The sequence below is a fragment of the Schistosoma haematobium genome, chromosome 1 (assembly GCF_000699445.3).
Source record: "Schistosoma haematobium chromosome 1, whole genome shotgun sequence".
NCBI classification, from domain to species: domain Eukaryota; kingdom Metazoa; phylum Platyhelminthes; class Trematoda; order Strigeidida; family Schistosomatidae; genus Schistosoma; species Schistosoma haematobium.
Window position 1 is genome coordinate 17168119 of NC_067196.1, and position 17514 is coordinate 17185632.

The 17514-nt window shown below is 30.9% G+C and overlaps 1 protein-coding gene across 1 annotated transcript in view; it reads left to right on the forward strand.

Moving 5' to 3' along the window:
* Positions 1–288: 288 nt before the first annotated feature.
* Positions 289–17514, forward strand: part of CNGA3_1 (Cyclic nucleotide-gated cation channel alpha-3) — a gene marked incomplete at its 5' end in the record, with an annotated part of 39871 nt that continues 22645 nt past the window's right edge. Inside the window, one exon of the mRNA XM_012938198.3 lies at positions 289–1702. Within this exon, the coding sequence (XP_012793652.2) occupies positions 289–1702 (1414 nt within the window). The remainder of the gene's footprint in view (positions 1703–17514) is intronic.

The window sequence follows — 17514 nt, forward strand, 5'->3', positions numbered from 1 at the left end:
ATTAGCTGAAATGTGAACCAATCACGTCACAGTAAGTTTATTTCCAGGATGACCGAACAAAAACGATTGGTTTAAAATTTTAGTGATTTTAAAAGAAACAAAACACAACTAGTTCCCAGCTTTCTGTATTATTTTAATGTGGTTATTCATTTTATCATAAATCGTTTAGCCAGTAATCGCATTCAGCTTCAAATTTAAACTGTAAAGAATTCAGCGGTTTATGAACGGAAAAAGAGTTACAAATGTAAGAATACTATCCACTTTGATTGGAAAAAATTACAGTTTACAATGGATGATACACATGTCAGCACATCTGATGATTCGGTAATCACACTGGATAATTCTAAACAGTCCAACTGGTTTATATGCAAAGAAGATAAAACTGATGAAAATATAACAACGTATGAAAAACAAAATCACATACGTCAACGATTATCAGGCGAAAACTATTCAAATACACAACCAAATGTCCCATTATTGTACAATGGACCATATTCTTATTCTGATCCTAAAGAGAAACATGATATGATTCAAGGGATCAATAAGACTAGTATATCTAGAACTCCATCATCACTACAGAACAAATCCCAAAAGCTACGAAAATCTAATTGGAATAGTGCGTTACTCTATTTTAATCCGTCTGGACGTATAGTTCATTCATGGTGTGGTGTTATCAGCATTGTATTTATGTATCATTTGTGGGTTATTATCTATAGATTTGCATTTAATGAGATCAATCAACAAACAGTTATATTCTGGTTAACTTTAGATTATTTTGCTGATTTGTTATATTTGATTGATATGACTATATCATTAAGAACCGGTTTCCTAGAAGATGGTGTTATGCAATTTGATGGAATGAAAATGCGTTCACACTACCTAAATTCATCACGTTTTTATATCGATTGTTTAAGTTTACTTCCACTGGACTTTTTATATTTATCCATTGGTTTTAAATCTATTTTACGTATATTCCGATTGTGTAAAGTGTACAAATTTTGGCAATTTATGGATAGAGCTGAACGACATACAAATTATCCTAATTTAATGCGATCAACTAAATTACTGTTGTATTATTTAACATTCTTACATTGGAATGCATGCGTTTTTCAGCTGATTAACTCAACTGCAGACACCTTGTTCATGACATCTTTGACACAGTCGCCAACCTCAGGAACAACTATAATTGACGGATCAAGAACAAACATTCCAAACCTAAGCGGTACCCACACTAACCATCATACTACCAATATTAATAATAGTCATCGTAATAATAATAACCAAAACATTAATCATAGCAGCAACCGTAGTAATCTCAGTGAAAACATTATAAATAATGGTAGTTCCTTACTACTAAGAAGTAATCATTCATTAAGTAATATTGATAATGAAACCATTTTTCCGACAGCAACATCAGCTTCAGTAAAACTCACTAATACTGATGTAGGTTCTCTAATAACAATGTCCCCAAACAAAATACAATTAACTCCAGATCATCACGATGGATATGAATATTTACATGCATTTTACTGGAGTATGTTAAGTTTATTTCCTGTTGGTGGATTTCCAACACCAAAATGTCCTATAGCCTATTTTTATTTAATTTGTGAAGGTGTTATTGGAATGTTTCTAATGGCAACTGTTCTTGGACATGTTAGCAATATTGTTACAAATGTTAGTGCTGCTCAAAAAGAATTTCAAGGTATGTTTTAAGAAAAAGTTGTTTGAATTTTGTAATATTTCACTTATTCATTTAATTTATTCATTAAGGAATAAGTCCTTTTAATTATGTAATAAAAATAGATTATCCTATTTCAAGTAATGACTATTTTGCAAGATAGTTGTCACTTTGTACATTGTGTACATATATTTAGGAGTTTATTTAATCTCAAGCACATCAGATAATTTAGCTTTCAAACCTAAGACATACATAAAGCCATTTAACATTCAAAATTGATTAAGAGGCTATCAACGTAATCAATTGACGTTTGCTAAACCATCAAATATAATGATATGCCTAGAAGTATTGACGATTCCTTTTATCGGATTACAATGAATTACTGTAGATGATTATTAAACTTCAACGGACACTAATATTCACAAAACAGTTCTTTAGACACTACACTAAGTATTCACTTTACTGATTCACCTATGGAAGATAAAACAAAAAAATAAGTAGTAACATCAATTACTCAAAAGGTGTCGAACATGACAATAATATTCTCTTTTGTATTCATTATCACATTGTGTTCATAAAACAGAGTAATTGGGTCACTTATATTATCTTTATCTAGTAAAGTCAATGATATAAACTTCAACCCTAATATGTATAAACTATGTGTTAACAGAGCTCCTTTTAACTCGTTTCCTCCTAATTGTTTCTATCATTTAATACCAGTCTTTATTCATTATCAAACAAATGCATATATCGATATGAATATGTAGCATAGAAATAATAAAACCGAAGACCAGAACTACAGTACTCTTTCTATACAATTAGCAATAACAATCTCCTTTTTCGAAATATATTAAACAATAATAACAATAAATTATCACCATGAAAATATAAAAAAAATATTTAAAAAACTTGTTTACAAATTATAAGCAAAGATGGATAATGGCTAGCAGTGGAATCCAGGATGCACGTTTCGTCCTGTTTGGGACTCGTCATCTGGATGTACCTGCATCCCAAAGTTGACGTTCACTCTGGGACTCGAACTCAGTAACGTTCGCTTCAAACGCCATCGTGTTATCCATTTAGCTACTGAGTCCTGATAGCCACTCTCTTGTGCAATGTGGTGAAGTTTTAATTCACTTGGTATTGTTTACAAATTGCTTGCATAAAATGTATGACAACTACATTCTCAGACTATATCAAGTTCACTTTCAAAATAGAAGTTTTAACAGAAATCAAAACTTAACCATTTACCTTATCCCTAGTATATTCAAATCAATACATTGTCTTCAATTCTGAACATTGATTTAAGGTAAAGAAAAATTTTTCATTGATTTTAAATCTTTTCAGTAGTTTTAGCTTACTGTCATAGTATGATAGAAGAATTGCAACGTATCTTGAAACTATACATAATTTAGGTCTTTACTTAACAACTAACACTTTTGGAAATGGTTTAGTTCAAGTAAAAAAGATGACCCCATATAGATCTGTACAGAATTGTTTTCTATACTAGAGAGTCTTTTCGTGAAATTTGAACTAGTATCTAGTAATACATAAACTACACTAAAAATTCTCCCATAGAAACGGGAAATCTATAAATTAGATTGGCAATAGCATTATATGCAAGTTTTAGCAACAATCAAATCAATATTTTAAAAAAATATCAAAATAATTCAGAAAGGTTTTTCTAATTATATAAGAAAGCTAGCAGTTGAATCGTTTCATTCCGTGCTAAATCCTTCTAGCCTCAATAGATAGGAAAGCCTATCTATACAATTTGGACTATATATCTAAATAATCAAATGTAAATCGACTCATTTCTTACACTACATATACACACACAAGTTTCAACTATATTCTATTACAAATTTCATACTTTACAAACGCACAATGACATATAGTAATGTCACGTTGACCAAAACTGGCATAATATCGACATGATCAAGCCTATTTTGATTTTGATTAAAGTAAATATTCTGTCATGTATATCAATGTCACTAAAGCTTGTGTAAATGTAATCATGTTATTTATTTATTTATTTTGAAGGAGTGGCTTACAATAAGTTATGAAATATCAGAAATTCTAATTTCTACTTCATAGAATATTACAGAGGTACCATAATTTTATTATTAACGTTCTATCTAATTTATTTGAAAACATCAAATCTAACCTTGTTAATGATACCTGTACAATTTCATTTATTCTTACTACATGAACCTTCTGTATAAACAAAAATGTCAGCATGGGTTCATATTTGTACCAGACAATAAAATTTCAGCCATTACATTAATATTTCACTGGTTGAAATCATGAGTCAATTGAAGCTAGACCACCATGAAAAACCTGGAAGCACTGGACGGCCGTTTTGTTCTAGTATGGGACTTCTCAGCAGTGCGCATCTAAGACCTTGCCCCCGTGCGAGATTCAAACCCAGGACCTACTGGGTTTTGCGCGCGAGCACTTAGCCAGTAGACCACTGAGCCATCATTCAGTAGGTCCTGGGTTCAAATCTAGCAGGGGGCGAGGTCTTAGATGTGCACTGCTGAGGAGTACCATACTAGGACGAAACGGCCGTCCAGTGCTTCCAGGTTTTTCATGGTGGTCTAGCTTCAATTGACTCATGATTTCAACCAGTGAAATTTCTAAAATCTCCACAAAACCCCTTCTGATTACATTAATATGTTATATTACAATAAATAACAAGTATTATGTAATTTGTACATTATCTACAAATAAATAATATGAGGATTCTGCAATAGTAATATTTACGGTGAAACTATAATTTATGGACGAATCAATCAGATTGAAGATAACAGGTTTTGGATTTTGGCGTGAAATTCACTCACCCATTCATCAAAATAGTATCTTGACATTTTAGCTTATGTCATTTGGTGATGAAAACCATAAATCTAAATCCTAAACCTTACCATCAATTGTAAATCATTGTCTTTATTCTTCAAACTGCTTTATAACCTTCATTCAATCTTATTAAGTAGGTAGATACTCTCAAAGTCACTTTGGCGTTGCTCAAAGGTTGTCCATAAATTATAATTTCACCAACTTTACTATAACAGGATAAAACTTATAATCATAAATTATTGATTTTAAATTATTGGTGTTTGATATGACTTAGTTTATATAGAATTGAGTTTTCAAATCTAATCATTCAATACTACTCACTATCAAATCTAGTAATCTTGAGATTAGATGGTGGTTGGAGGTAGTCAAAAGAAAACCCTGGACCCGGGTTTCATGCTACTTGGCACTCGTCAGCAAGGTGTACCTTTAATCTTGAGGGACCTTGGACTCCCTAGCGGATTCGATCCCGTGTCACCCAGCTTCACTGTGTCGAGTCACCTAGACTGGTGGCCACATTACAACATGGTCGATAGCATTCGATCTTCACTAAATAAGGACTTGACACACATGACATTGATCACCACCCAGTGATCAATCAATTGTAATCTAGTAATCTATATACATATCTAAAATTACATTTAAAATTGTTTTTTAATGTTTATCAGATAAAGGAAATAGGATTTGAATTAAATTTATTCATATTACTTATATTATAAACCCAGGTTCCCTTTTTATAATAATCTTTATTTTCCTATACAAACTTGTAACTAACTATAAACAATATAAGACTTGTATGAAATAATGTTTGTTTCTTTTTGAAGGCTTGTACTTTTCCTATGCTAATCGGTCTCATCCATACTATTAATTTCCTATAAATATACAGTCTGTATTTTTTTAATTTGGTGAAAGTCGGTACACATAAATGATAGAGGTCAGAAGTTGTCAACGTCATAAATTCTGATCGTATCGTGTTGATGTTTATTCTGACAACTGAATTCATGACTATTATTTAGTCAATCAATCAAAGTACTAAAATCGATACGCGTCTTAATGCAGTTTCGTTAAAAATATAGTGTAATCTATGCAATCTATACTATGATAAAATGGCTATTTATAAGAAAAACAACTATTTATTTGGGACTCGTCAGCTGTATATACCTGCATCTCAGAGTTAACGTTAACTCTGGGACTCGAACCCAGTACCATTCGCTTCAGAAACCACCGCGTTATTCACTTAGCTACTGATTCATGATAGCCATTAGCTTGTGCGATGGGATGAATTTATATTCACTTGGTGTTGTTTACCTGTATCTTGGCAGTGTTATTTAGGACTGCAATTGATTAGTCTCTTGTTGGCATATGTGCATCCTGTGTCGATTGCCTTGATGTAACCTTAAGTCACAAGCTTCTTAAGCAAAGATGCATAGTAGCTACCACTGAAATCAAGGACGCGCGTTTCGTCCTATTTGGAACTCATTAGCTGGATGTACCTGTATTAGTAAAATAAGCTTATCAAAATGGGATAAATCACTTTCCATTCACATAAAGTATTCCATACCTTTTTTCAGTTTTCACTGTACTAATTTATATGTAGATTATTTGAAGTGTTGTGTTTTGTGCCAATTCCTGACTAATCAATTCAATAGAATATCATTTTTAACAATATATAATTTCCTGACAATCAAACCTTATATTACTGTAAAATGAATACGAAACATATTTATTTTATACAGTACAAAGTAATTTCGTTTGTATTAGTTGTTTGGATGTTTTCATTGGTGTTCCGGACTGCGGTTGATCAGTCTCTTTTGTCATATAGGCATCCCGTGCGAATTGTCTCAATTTTACCATTAGGTCACAAGTGTTATAAGCAGTGTTGAATGGTGTATAGCTACGGAATTAAGAACTCTTGTTTCATTTAATTTAGAACTCGTAAGCTGGATGTACTTGCTTATTCCGAGACTCGAACCTAGTACAGTTCGCTCCAAATACCTTCATATTATCCGCTTATCTGCTGAGTCTTAATGTTTGTGACGTTATCCACTCAAAATGTACAGATGCCTAAAAAGAAACTGATCAACGGCAGTTTTACACGTCAGTGGAATAATTCACACAACCAATACAAATAAATTAAAATTCACCTTATTGCACAAGCCATTTACTATCTGAATTCAGTAGCTCGATGGAGAACGAGAAAGTATTTGAAGCGAATAGTACGCAATTTGATTCTCAGAGTGAAAATCAACTCTATGATACAGGGGCATCTAGCTGATGAATCCCAAATAGTACGAAATACTCTTCATGGATCCCACCACTGGACACCTTCCAAATCGGTCTATAATGTACTAAGTTAAGTTAAAAAATCTATAAATTTCTTGAAAATTTGGACACTTATTTTAGTTGACAAATGAAAAACTTTGATGAAAACAATATACTGTACATGAAGTAGTAAACCAGTAAATGTATCAAGATTTATAATATTTTTCGTATATTTATCATTTCTGCTTTCCCATCATACATATGCTTTTAATCATCTATACTTGATAATTCATATCAGCTTTTCGCATTTAAGCAATAATGTCATTCACTTTGCATAGACCTTTATCACATTCCATATGTAATGTTTAGGTTTATTTAGGGGGGAGGTTTGAAATCAATAAAATAAACAAAAATGTTTTAAGACACCCTTATGCAGACTAATTAATTGATTGAATTGTAATGTTATTCTTTATACATAGCTCACTATACTTGAGGATGGAAACATTCAAACCTATATCAATATTTGAAGACTTTCTAAAGGTTCCTTAAAATAATTAAATTCTTCATGGCTTACATATTACATAGTTTCATATTAGAAGGTTTCTGAACTTTCGAATAGTTTAATTAAAGATCTTATCATATATTTCGAGAGATCTTAGAATCTATTCAGATTTATTCTTTGTTTTCAATTTATTTCTTATTATTCCACAAAAGGTATGTCTAGTATTTCTAACATTTATTTATCATGGATAAAACACCCTGAGAAGAATATTTCAAGCATGATCACTTGTATTTGTTGGTTCAGATGATGTGACCTTTTAAGTAAATGATTGTAATGTTCTTGTAATGAGATGTTTGATCAAGTATAGTTCCAGCCTGTTTAAACAAGGTACATAATAGAGTATGAAAAAGTAGGAATAATACAATCTTGCTAACAGATATATTGAAGATTACATACAATATTTTAAAAAATTCACAATCTGTTGCCTAACTGGGTAATTTGTTTATTTTTCTCATTACTCTTACGATTTTCTTCTCATATTAAACCAGTCAAATTCCCCCTAAAGTTTTCCGCTTTGATATTAATTAATTACCGTTCGGCTGAAATACTTAAGAATTTGGACGATGGTTTGCACTAACAGATATAACGTAATGTGTGATGACTTATATGCATAAGTACAGATATTAATTAAGAATAGTTGTTTTATTCCGATATTCTTGAAAGTTAGTAGACAGCCATTTGGATTATACTAATTTCAATTGATCAGGTGTATCCAAATCGTTCTCTGTCTTACTAATCTGAATCATGTCCTTGTGTTGAATTATACTATATTAGTTCGGAAATTTACTCATTTAAATTAATTATGGTCTAATGTGTGTTGTTTTCCCATTGAAGTTTAGCTTGCATGTCCATTGACAAATATAGCAAAAACAAAACCATAGCCATGAATCTGTTTCTATTTTTCATAAGAACTCAGTTGTAGCTGATTTGTGCATTATGTAGATCTCAAAATCCCAAAAAAACTTTATCAATGGTTATTAGTAAAAAACACTTATGATGAAGTTTATTATGGTTTCATCTGTTGTAGATATCTTCAACACTTATTTCCAAACTTTGTATATCAGTCGACCGAACGGCCGGCGCAGCGAGAGAATTAATCAGTGGATTTAACACGCAAATATTAATATGAATGCAATGAATCATCACACATCTAAGCTATGCACAGTTAAGCGATTGAGAGGAATAAGTGCGTAGGCTGTCATGTACATTCAACCGTATATACTCATTTATTCATGGATAGAGGTATATCAAAAATGTTTGCATGTCAAAATAGATTAAAACCAACAACTTAATTAGTTTGACCATGAACAAACCTGTGTGGGCACTTACCGTAATTCAGAATTATTCTGCCCAGTAAAAGGTTTAAAAAGTAACATCTTCAATATCTATTTTTTTCTCAGACAGATTTTCCATAGCTCGATAGACATTTCGATCACCTGATTATGTGGATTGTAAAACTTCAGTGATTATGGGAAGAAGAAAATAGATTTTTTATTAAGATAGCACTAGATAAACAGAGAATCATTATGAAGCTCTTATGATGTAACTTTATGAAATCTAATTAAATCCAACTTCATATAGTTACTTATAACCTTTACAATTACTTATGGCTATTAAAGACTACTTAAATTAACATCTTGACGAATTTCATTCATCAAAAAAACCGTCAAAAACATTATTGTACAATTCACATACGTTTCTCACCATAAAGTAAGTAGAGATAACTTTGCGATAAGTGTATACAATAAATTAATATTATAACAGTTGTCGTTACACATTATTCAGATATCTTAACAAATTTCACATCTACCAAGGATTATAACTTCATGTGTGTGTGTGTGTATGAGTGTGTAAAACTGTTAACTAAATTTTATTTAATTGATAGTCAAAGACAACCGGATACTCGTATGTGTGATCCTTTTTTTTAAACTTAAGTGTACCCAAGTGTTCTAATAACAAAAACTTATTAGAAATTAATACATTACCTAATGTACTGACCTCAAAAACTGACATAAAAAGTAACATCTATGCAGCAACAAAAAAAAACAATTTATATACACTTTATGTGAGATGATTAATGTTTATTTATTTCATTGAAATTATGAGCCGATCAATATTAGACCACCTGGAAACACTGGATTCCGTTTCGTCCTAGTGTGGGACTCCTTAGAAGTGCATATTCAAGATTCTGTACGTAGGATTCGAACCTAGAACCCTCGATTTCGCATGCAAATGCTTCATTGGTGGTCTAATATTGATCGGTTCATGATTTCAATGAAATTCAATATTATTCACAACTTCAAACTGAAAATCTTTATTTAGTTTAACTGTTTTATGTTGTAAAATAAAGATTACATATCTTCCGGGTTATTAGGTGATGATCTTGAAACATAGGAGTTTAGATACGATATTGTTTTCTCAACTTAATCAAAACCTAAAATTTATTCATAACTGACTTATGCATGATAATCCTTCAGATCGGATTTTTTAATGTCAAATTACTTCATGATCTACTTTGTACTGTCCTTAGGTATACAACAATTTACTGTATTAAACGAAAGACATACTAGATATACAGAATGTATGGAAGAAGAATTGATCTCAATTCCATAACTTACAGTTATTAATAACAGTCACTGTTATAATAATTCTTCTAGACTATGTTTAATAGTGAAATCGGATTATGACGTTTACCAATAAGAATCCTAGGATATCGGTTAATTAACAAGGTGCTTATGTGTTTTTGAGGTGAGTCAAAACTAAATGTAATGAGATTGATTATTCAATATGTTACATAGAATGACTGTATGTGAAACGATTTTGACCAAATTCTAGTAATACTATATTCAAAATACGAAACATTGATGACAGCCATAAGTCACGTTTTCATTAATACAACTTAAAAATATATATAAAAACGATAAACCTGTATACATTGAAGTTTATTAAATAAGCCACTCATTCGGTTCATGCGCTGGACAACAAAAACTTTCAGTCTGGTTATATTCATCTCCCAGAAGATCGTTCCCAATGGAGTTACATTCACAAGGCAACATATGTTCTTATGGAACCTTTATTTATATAATGACTTAAAACGTTCAACTTCCCGAAAAATTAATGAACATCTGTACTATGATTTCTTTTTTCTTATACATCACATTATAATTGTATCTTTAACAGATAAACAACTTCAATGGTTGAGATCATGTGTCAATTGAAGATAGATCACCATGGAAAACCTGGAAGCGAACGGCTGTTTGATTAATAGTTTAATAGTCTTATATCTCAGACCTGAGATAAATATTGTGTTATTACTAATATTTTGATCAAAAAAGTGAATTAAAAAATGCTTATTAGCTTTGCAAGTATAAAAATATTTTGTTTCATAACCTCTACTCTGTTTTCAAAAACGTGTATCACAATGATTTTGTTATGATTTCATACATTATCACTTAGTTCCCTTCTGTTTATTGCATAGGTAATACATGAATTTTCCACCGGGATAAGTAAATTAGGATATGAATTATTTAACACTTCCAGTGGGAGTATAATTTATGGACGACCTTTGAGCGACGATAAAGTGGCCTTGAGAATGTCTACTTACTTACTAGAACTAAATGAGAGTTATAAACCTGTATAAAGAATAAGGATTATAATTTTCAGTTGATGGTTAGGGTTAGGAATTAGATTTAAAATTTTCATCACGAACGGATATCAACTAAAATGTCAAAACTCTCTTTAATCAAGACTTGTTGTCCTAAATCTGATTGGTTTGTCCATAAATTATAGTCTCGCCACACTTTTCATAGACATGTGTAAATAAAGTTGAATAAAGCCAGTAACATATTCATATTTGATTTGCCCAGGGAATAGCTTACTATATACATACATATATAAAAACTTCACTTGCTAGATCCTAGTTTCATAACAAGCGACCAAATCAAGAGCTTCTTGATCTTCCGAGGTAGTCTTACTAGTATCAGTTCATGATACAAACTATTTGAATTTAACAATCCTCCCAAAGCCTCTATACTGCAAATATAATAAATAATTTACTTAGATTCAATATATTGTAAAACATTGTATCAAAAGATCGTAAGTAGTGAAAACATTGTTGTCGTATTTAGTACTAATATGAATGCTTTTCTATGAACTAACGTTATCGAAGTAAATAAATCAAGTTGTATACCATCAATCAACATGACTAAGAATAAGATGTTTCAAGATATTCAATGTAAAGTTGTCGAACGTTTCTAGATCATGTTTAATAAAAGAGTACAGATAAAACATGTTGAACTATATTGCACGACTGTCTTTTCTTCAAAAGTGTAATTAAGTATCATTAATATAATATTTTCCAATAGTGAAACCCAATGGGTTGATCAGGTAACTTTATTTAGTTTGCCTTTTCAACCTTGTGATCGTTTGGTTAGATTTTATACAATACTAAAACAAAATATAATTTTAAGTATGAAATTTCTTGAATAAAAATTAATTGCAAGTGAAATAAAATGAGATCTGTATATCCTATTAATAACAGTGGTGTATACTGTTATACCTTGTGGCTTTGTGCCCTATTACTATATATAACGTAATTATACCGCCAATTAGAAAACAGTGATCTATCGACCGAGCTAATGACGCATAAAACCGTTCAAGTAGCATAGAGTCTTTATTGGTCCTTCTTCCTGCCTAGCCCAGCCTGTTAAGTCCAGAACACCAATCTCAGCCTCTGTGATATGAATAATGTATTTCAAACATACTGGGTTTATATACAAACCAAACAGAACACACTGTACCATAGGAAATAACATTTGTACAAGATTTAGCCCAAAGTGGCTATGAATGTAAGAGACTGTAATTGATAGACTGAGCAGAACTCAAGAACGGTAAATCGTATAATGATAATCTATAGATCAAAATAAAGATTTTAATAAAAGGAATATGAATATGCATAGCTTAGTTACTTAATAGTTACACAATAAAAATAAATTTTATCGTATTGATCCATAAATAGTTCTCAAACGTTACCATTCATATTTCTCGCCGAGATATAACATATACAACAAAACAAGTCATTCATTTGAATATGGGCTACCTGAACAATTGTTTCGCAAAATATCAGCCTGTAACGTTTTTAGCTAGTACGATTTGTCATCCAAGTAAATTAATACCAGCTGTTAGTGGGGATTTCTGTACGCTGAATAGTTTTCAATTGATATCATAGACTTGCGTTAGCCAAGCAAATATAAAGTGCCAAGGTGTACTGGATAGGTATTTTGTTCTGTTATGCAACTCCCTAGCAGTGAACATTAATATCTTTGCCAAGGATTGAACCGAAGACTTTATGGTTTTGTGGCTAGTCCTCGACTTATAGATCATTTCACTGCACGGGATAGATACAACAGATAGTAGTGAATAATGATTGTACATTATGAAAAAACTAAATATCCTCAAGTAGGAACAATTTTTTATTAAGCTTTTCTTTTTTACTGCAAGACGACATCTATTTTTGTTACACGAACAAACATTTTTTATAGTTGAGTTTATGAGTTGATCTGAGCTAGACCATAATTGAAAACCAGATTTTCAGTGGTGATCTAACTCAGATTGACTCATAAAGTCAACTATTAAAATTACTGCAATCTCCACAAATCCTTATTCTGACAAAAATTTCTGTTTAAACTTGAAGAATAAAATAGATAAAAATAACTAATTCAATAACATAACATATCTTGGTTGGTAGGTTGCGCTCAAAAATCTCTGAGCTAGTTGAAGAGTCATTTATACTGATAGAGCACGAGTAAGAAATCCTCAAATATATGGCTAACCAGCAATTCGATCATGATTATTGGAATATTCTTTCACAACCATTTACTTAATCAATCGTAAAGTTTTATGAAATTTGTATTTTGTCAACAAACTACATTTCGGTTTTTTTAAAGCTTTGGTAGTCACGCAACTGAAAAATAAGTTGTAAGCATTGCATATTTTAACTGGTTACAAGATGTGAAGAAAAAGCAGGATAATAATATTCTTCTAATTTAAAGATAAAATCCACTTTATCTTCGAGTCGTCAGACTATGATTTATGTAATAAACTATAACAGTTCAGTAGTAATTCGAGTTGTAAATATTTAGTTACTGTAGTAATAACTTGTTAAACACCATTTATTTCAACGTAGATATATTTATATCCCATTGTGAAACTAGAATTACAGCAATAGTTTCATGACTTTAATCAATTAAATTTGATTTAACATCTAGGTGTTAATAAACTTATTGATATTAAATTTATCGGGAGATTCACTTGTTGGCTTAGAATATGCCGATGATATAGTTCTATTTGGTGAAGACGCTGACAAAATGCAGAGTCTTCTGACCACTATAAGCAACAGTGCAAGGATGTTTGGGATGCGATTGTCCCCCTCGAAGTGCAAAATGTTGCTTCAGGATTGGGTTAAACCAACACTTGAACTAATGATAGGGAGTGAAGTAGTCAAGCGTGTCGACCGTTTCACTTGAAAGTTTCATCAGCCTTTGTGGTCTGGTGTGCCAACTTGCGTCATTTATGGTGTGGACGAGATATCTGTCCACCAACCAAAGGACGGATTTACTGCGCAGCAGTTCATTCCTTCCTACTTTACGGCAGTGGAACATGGCCGGTAAGAGTACAGAATATTCGTAAGTTACTAGTATTCGATCAAAGGTGTCTTCGAAGCAATGCTTGTATATCCTGAGACCTATGAGTAGACCAAAACATGGCACAAATCCATGAAGCCGCTGACAAGTGGATTGAGCCATGTTGGTAGGTGTAGACTACCTGATTGGGATCCGCGAGACGATAGCAACCAATGGTTAGAGACGTTGAATGACATGATTCAAAATCGTTTGTGATGGCGCAGGTTCATCCACTCTTTGTGTTCTCCCAAATTCTAATCTTCCGAATTCTTCGTGTCTCTTTTTTTCTCTTCCCAAATTTATTTGATTGGATTATACTCTTTGAATAACATCTTCAGACCCTAATGTTTCCGATTACTGCTTATACTCTTACTACGTCTACCACTATGGGATTTGAATCGACAATTGTATCTTTGTGCTAATGTGGCATGGTAACTTGAACTGATGCATGATACGTACAAAGTTCTATGTTGTTACTGACTGACTATTAAATTTATAACTTTTCGTGATACATTTTATGGCACTGATTTTATCATATATATGTATAATCATTTTAATATTGTTACCCATTATCCAATGTTAACTTTCTAGTTAGAATAATCTATTATCCCTTAAACTTACCATTTAAAACATGCGATATTTGTCAATTACTTTCAGGTTAGATAATATCAAGTTATTCCATAAACTGTAAACAAAAACATACAAGCTATTGTTTTTTCTAATTTGTATAAATGAGAATCTTAAAGCTCAATTCAGGGGATATGAAGACATAATTCTATACTTTAATTAGACAGATAATAAATATATGTGTTTTGTAAGACTTTTGAATTATAAAACTGAATTGTTTCTGTTTTTCAATTTAATTACTTAGTTATCAAAATAATCTTATTCACATTCTATGTAGTCTGTTTATAAACATAGATTGGACTGTGATCAATACTGGTGAAAAAATGTGTTATCTTTACCCAATATACCCTATTTTGGCACTATACATCTTGAATGATAAATAAAAGACAAATTGATACATATGTGTTATCTTTAGTTTCTTAAACGTCATTGTTGATAGACTATTTACAACAACTCCGAATTATTTACTTATTCCGGTTCGTCGGAATGTTTTCATACTGTGAATATACTTATATTATATTACATGTTTAAGATAAGGAGTAAACAAACTATATTTATGAGTATACCATAGGTTAAGTTATCATTAACTCTATTTACATAGAAACAATCTAAAAAGTACTATCTGAACAAAGTTTGAATATTTAGAATATGATATTTCAAAATGAAAAACTTTACATATATTTCATACGTAGGTTATATTATTAACTCAGATCATTAAACAGATATAAACATATCATCCTGGGATAGAGAGAAAAACAGTGGTTTATTATGATAACTTACTTAAATGAAATAACTTTAATTTCTGTCCTATTTCAATAGTTCCTAAGTTTAATAATTAACTTTATTTTACAGTGTAAAGCTATTTTATATATTCACCTACTTTATTGATAACATCTTACATAAGTCCCCTGTGGATGATTATGTCTTTTTTTCGATTCCATTAGATATAAATCATACTTGTTTAAATGGGAAAGTACTTATAGTCATTTATATACATTTTACATACGTTCCCAAACATTATATTTCTTTAAATAGATAAAAATGAATAAAGATTTGACTGATTTAAAGCACATCAAGGAAAAAAAACGAAATTAATATACTTCATCTTATAATGTAAGCTGTAGTTTTATTTTATAAGAGTTTATTCAAGTATCATCTGTCTGAAAAACTTATTTATCATACAGTATGAAGAAGATGACCACAAGATAAACTTTCAGTGGTCGAGAGGTAAAGCGTCCATACACGAGACTGAAGGCCCTGGGTTCGAATACCGCAAGCGGGATCATAGATGCGCACTACTGAGAAGTCCCACAATAGGACGAAACGGTCGTCCAGTGCTTCTAGGTTTCCAATGGTGGTCTAACATCAATCAGTTCATGATCTTAATCAAAAACTAAAAAGTTATTTCCGTTGATAAAGACAATAGATTTCATCATCAGTAACTAATTTATCAAATAAAATAATATAATAAACAGAAGAAACTACATAAACTATACAAAAGAAATAAAGAATTATTTCGTCTATTATAACAAAACATATATTTAAAAACTACAATTTAATGTCTATCCAAGATTGATTAATGATTATTGGGGAAATCTGATTTTATGACATTTAAAATTAATCAGTTTGTAATGTAGTGAACCAGAACACATAAGTGCGGGATAATCAAATGTATTTGTATACAAAATTACAGAATCACTTAGTAAGATCAATCGTCTAAGACTTTATTGTTCCTTAATTTTCACACCAATTTTCTCTGTTCTCGTTCCCTTTTCTTCGATCTTCTTAACCTTCGTCCACTATGCATTTCACTTTCAATTGATGCCACATACTACTTATATCTATGGACATCAGTAGCACACACTACAGAACTAAATTCATTTAGTTCCAATTCACGAAAACTTTTGGATTAAAAAGTAAATGAAATCGCATAGTTCCTCATTTGAAAACAAAATAATATGTCCATATATAAATACTATATGATAATGTTATATATAAAATAAGAGAAAATTAATCGTTCTACATCTGATTAATTTAAAGTACATTAAATATAAATGTCATTACTGTGATTGTATCCTAGTTGCTAACGAAATCATCTATGATCATAGTTATGACTTATTTTAAATATATCAGTGTAATATACAAGCCAATGAATTAATCTACTTATGTATTGTTCATAATCATTGGTAGTTTAGTTTTCAAGTTAGATCTTCGTACTTTTATCACGAGAGAAATTAATCTTTTTTGTATTATGTTCTACTGATGTCCATAGATATAAGTAGTATGTAGCGTCAATCGAAACTGAAATGTCTGACGGTAGAAGGTTAAGAAGATCGAAGAAAAGAGAACGAGAACAGAGAATAATTGGTGTGAAAATTAAGAAACAATGAAATCTTAGACGATTGATTTTACTAAGTGATTCTGTAATTTCGTATACAAATACATTTGATTATCCCTCAGTTGTGTGTTCCCGTTCACTACAACTTGACAAGTTCAGTTCTTTCAGTTTAAAATACACGTAATTGATTACAAACTACCTAGTTTTAAAAGATTCGCTTTCACATAATTCATTTGCGAGTATTCAGTCAAATTGTATCTCATTTGATTCCTTTGCTTATTGTAAAATAAATATAATAGTGATTAAAATAAGTTTTGAATAAACAATCTGTTTATATCTTTTTTTTAAGTATTTCATATACCGTCAAAATGTTTTACTAATGTCTGTAAAGTGAACAATTAAAATAAAGATATTACATGAACGGATAAAAGATACACTGACTTACCGTGAATGATATTAATGAAAGAATAAGAAAATTGACAGATGATTACCATTTAAACACTAGAAATTAAAA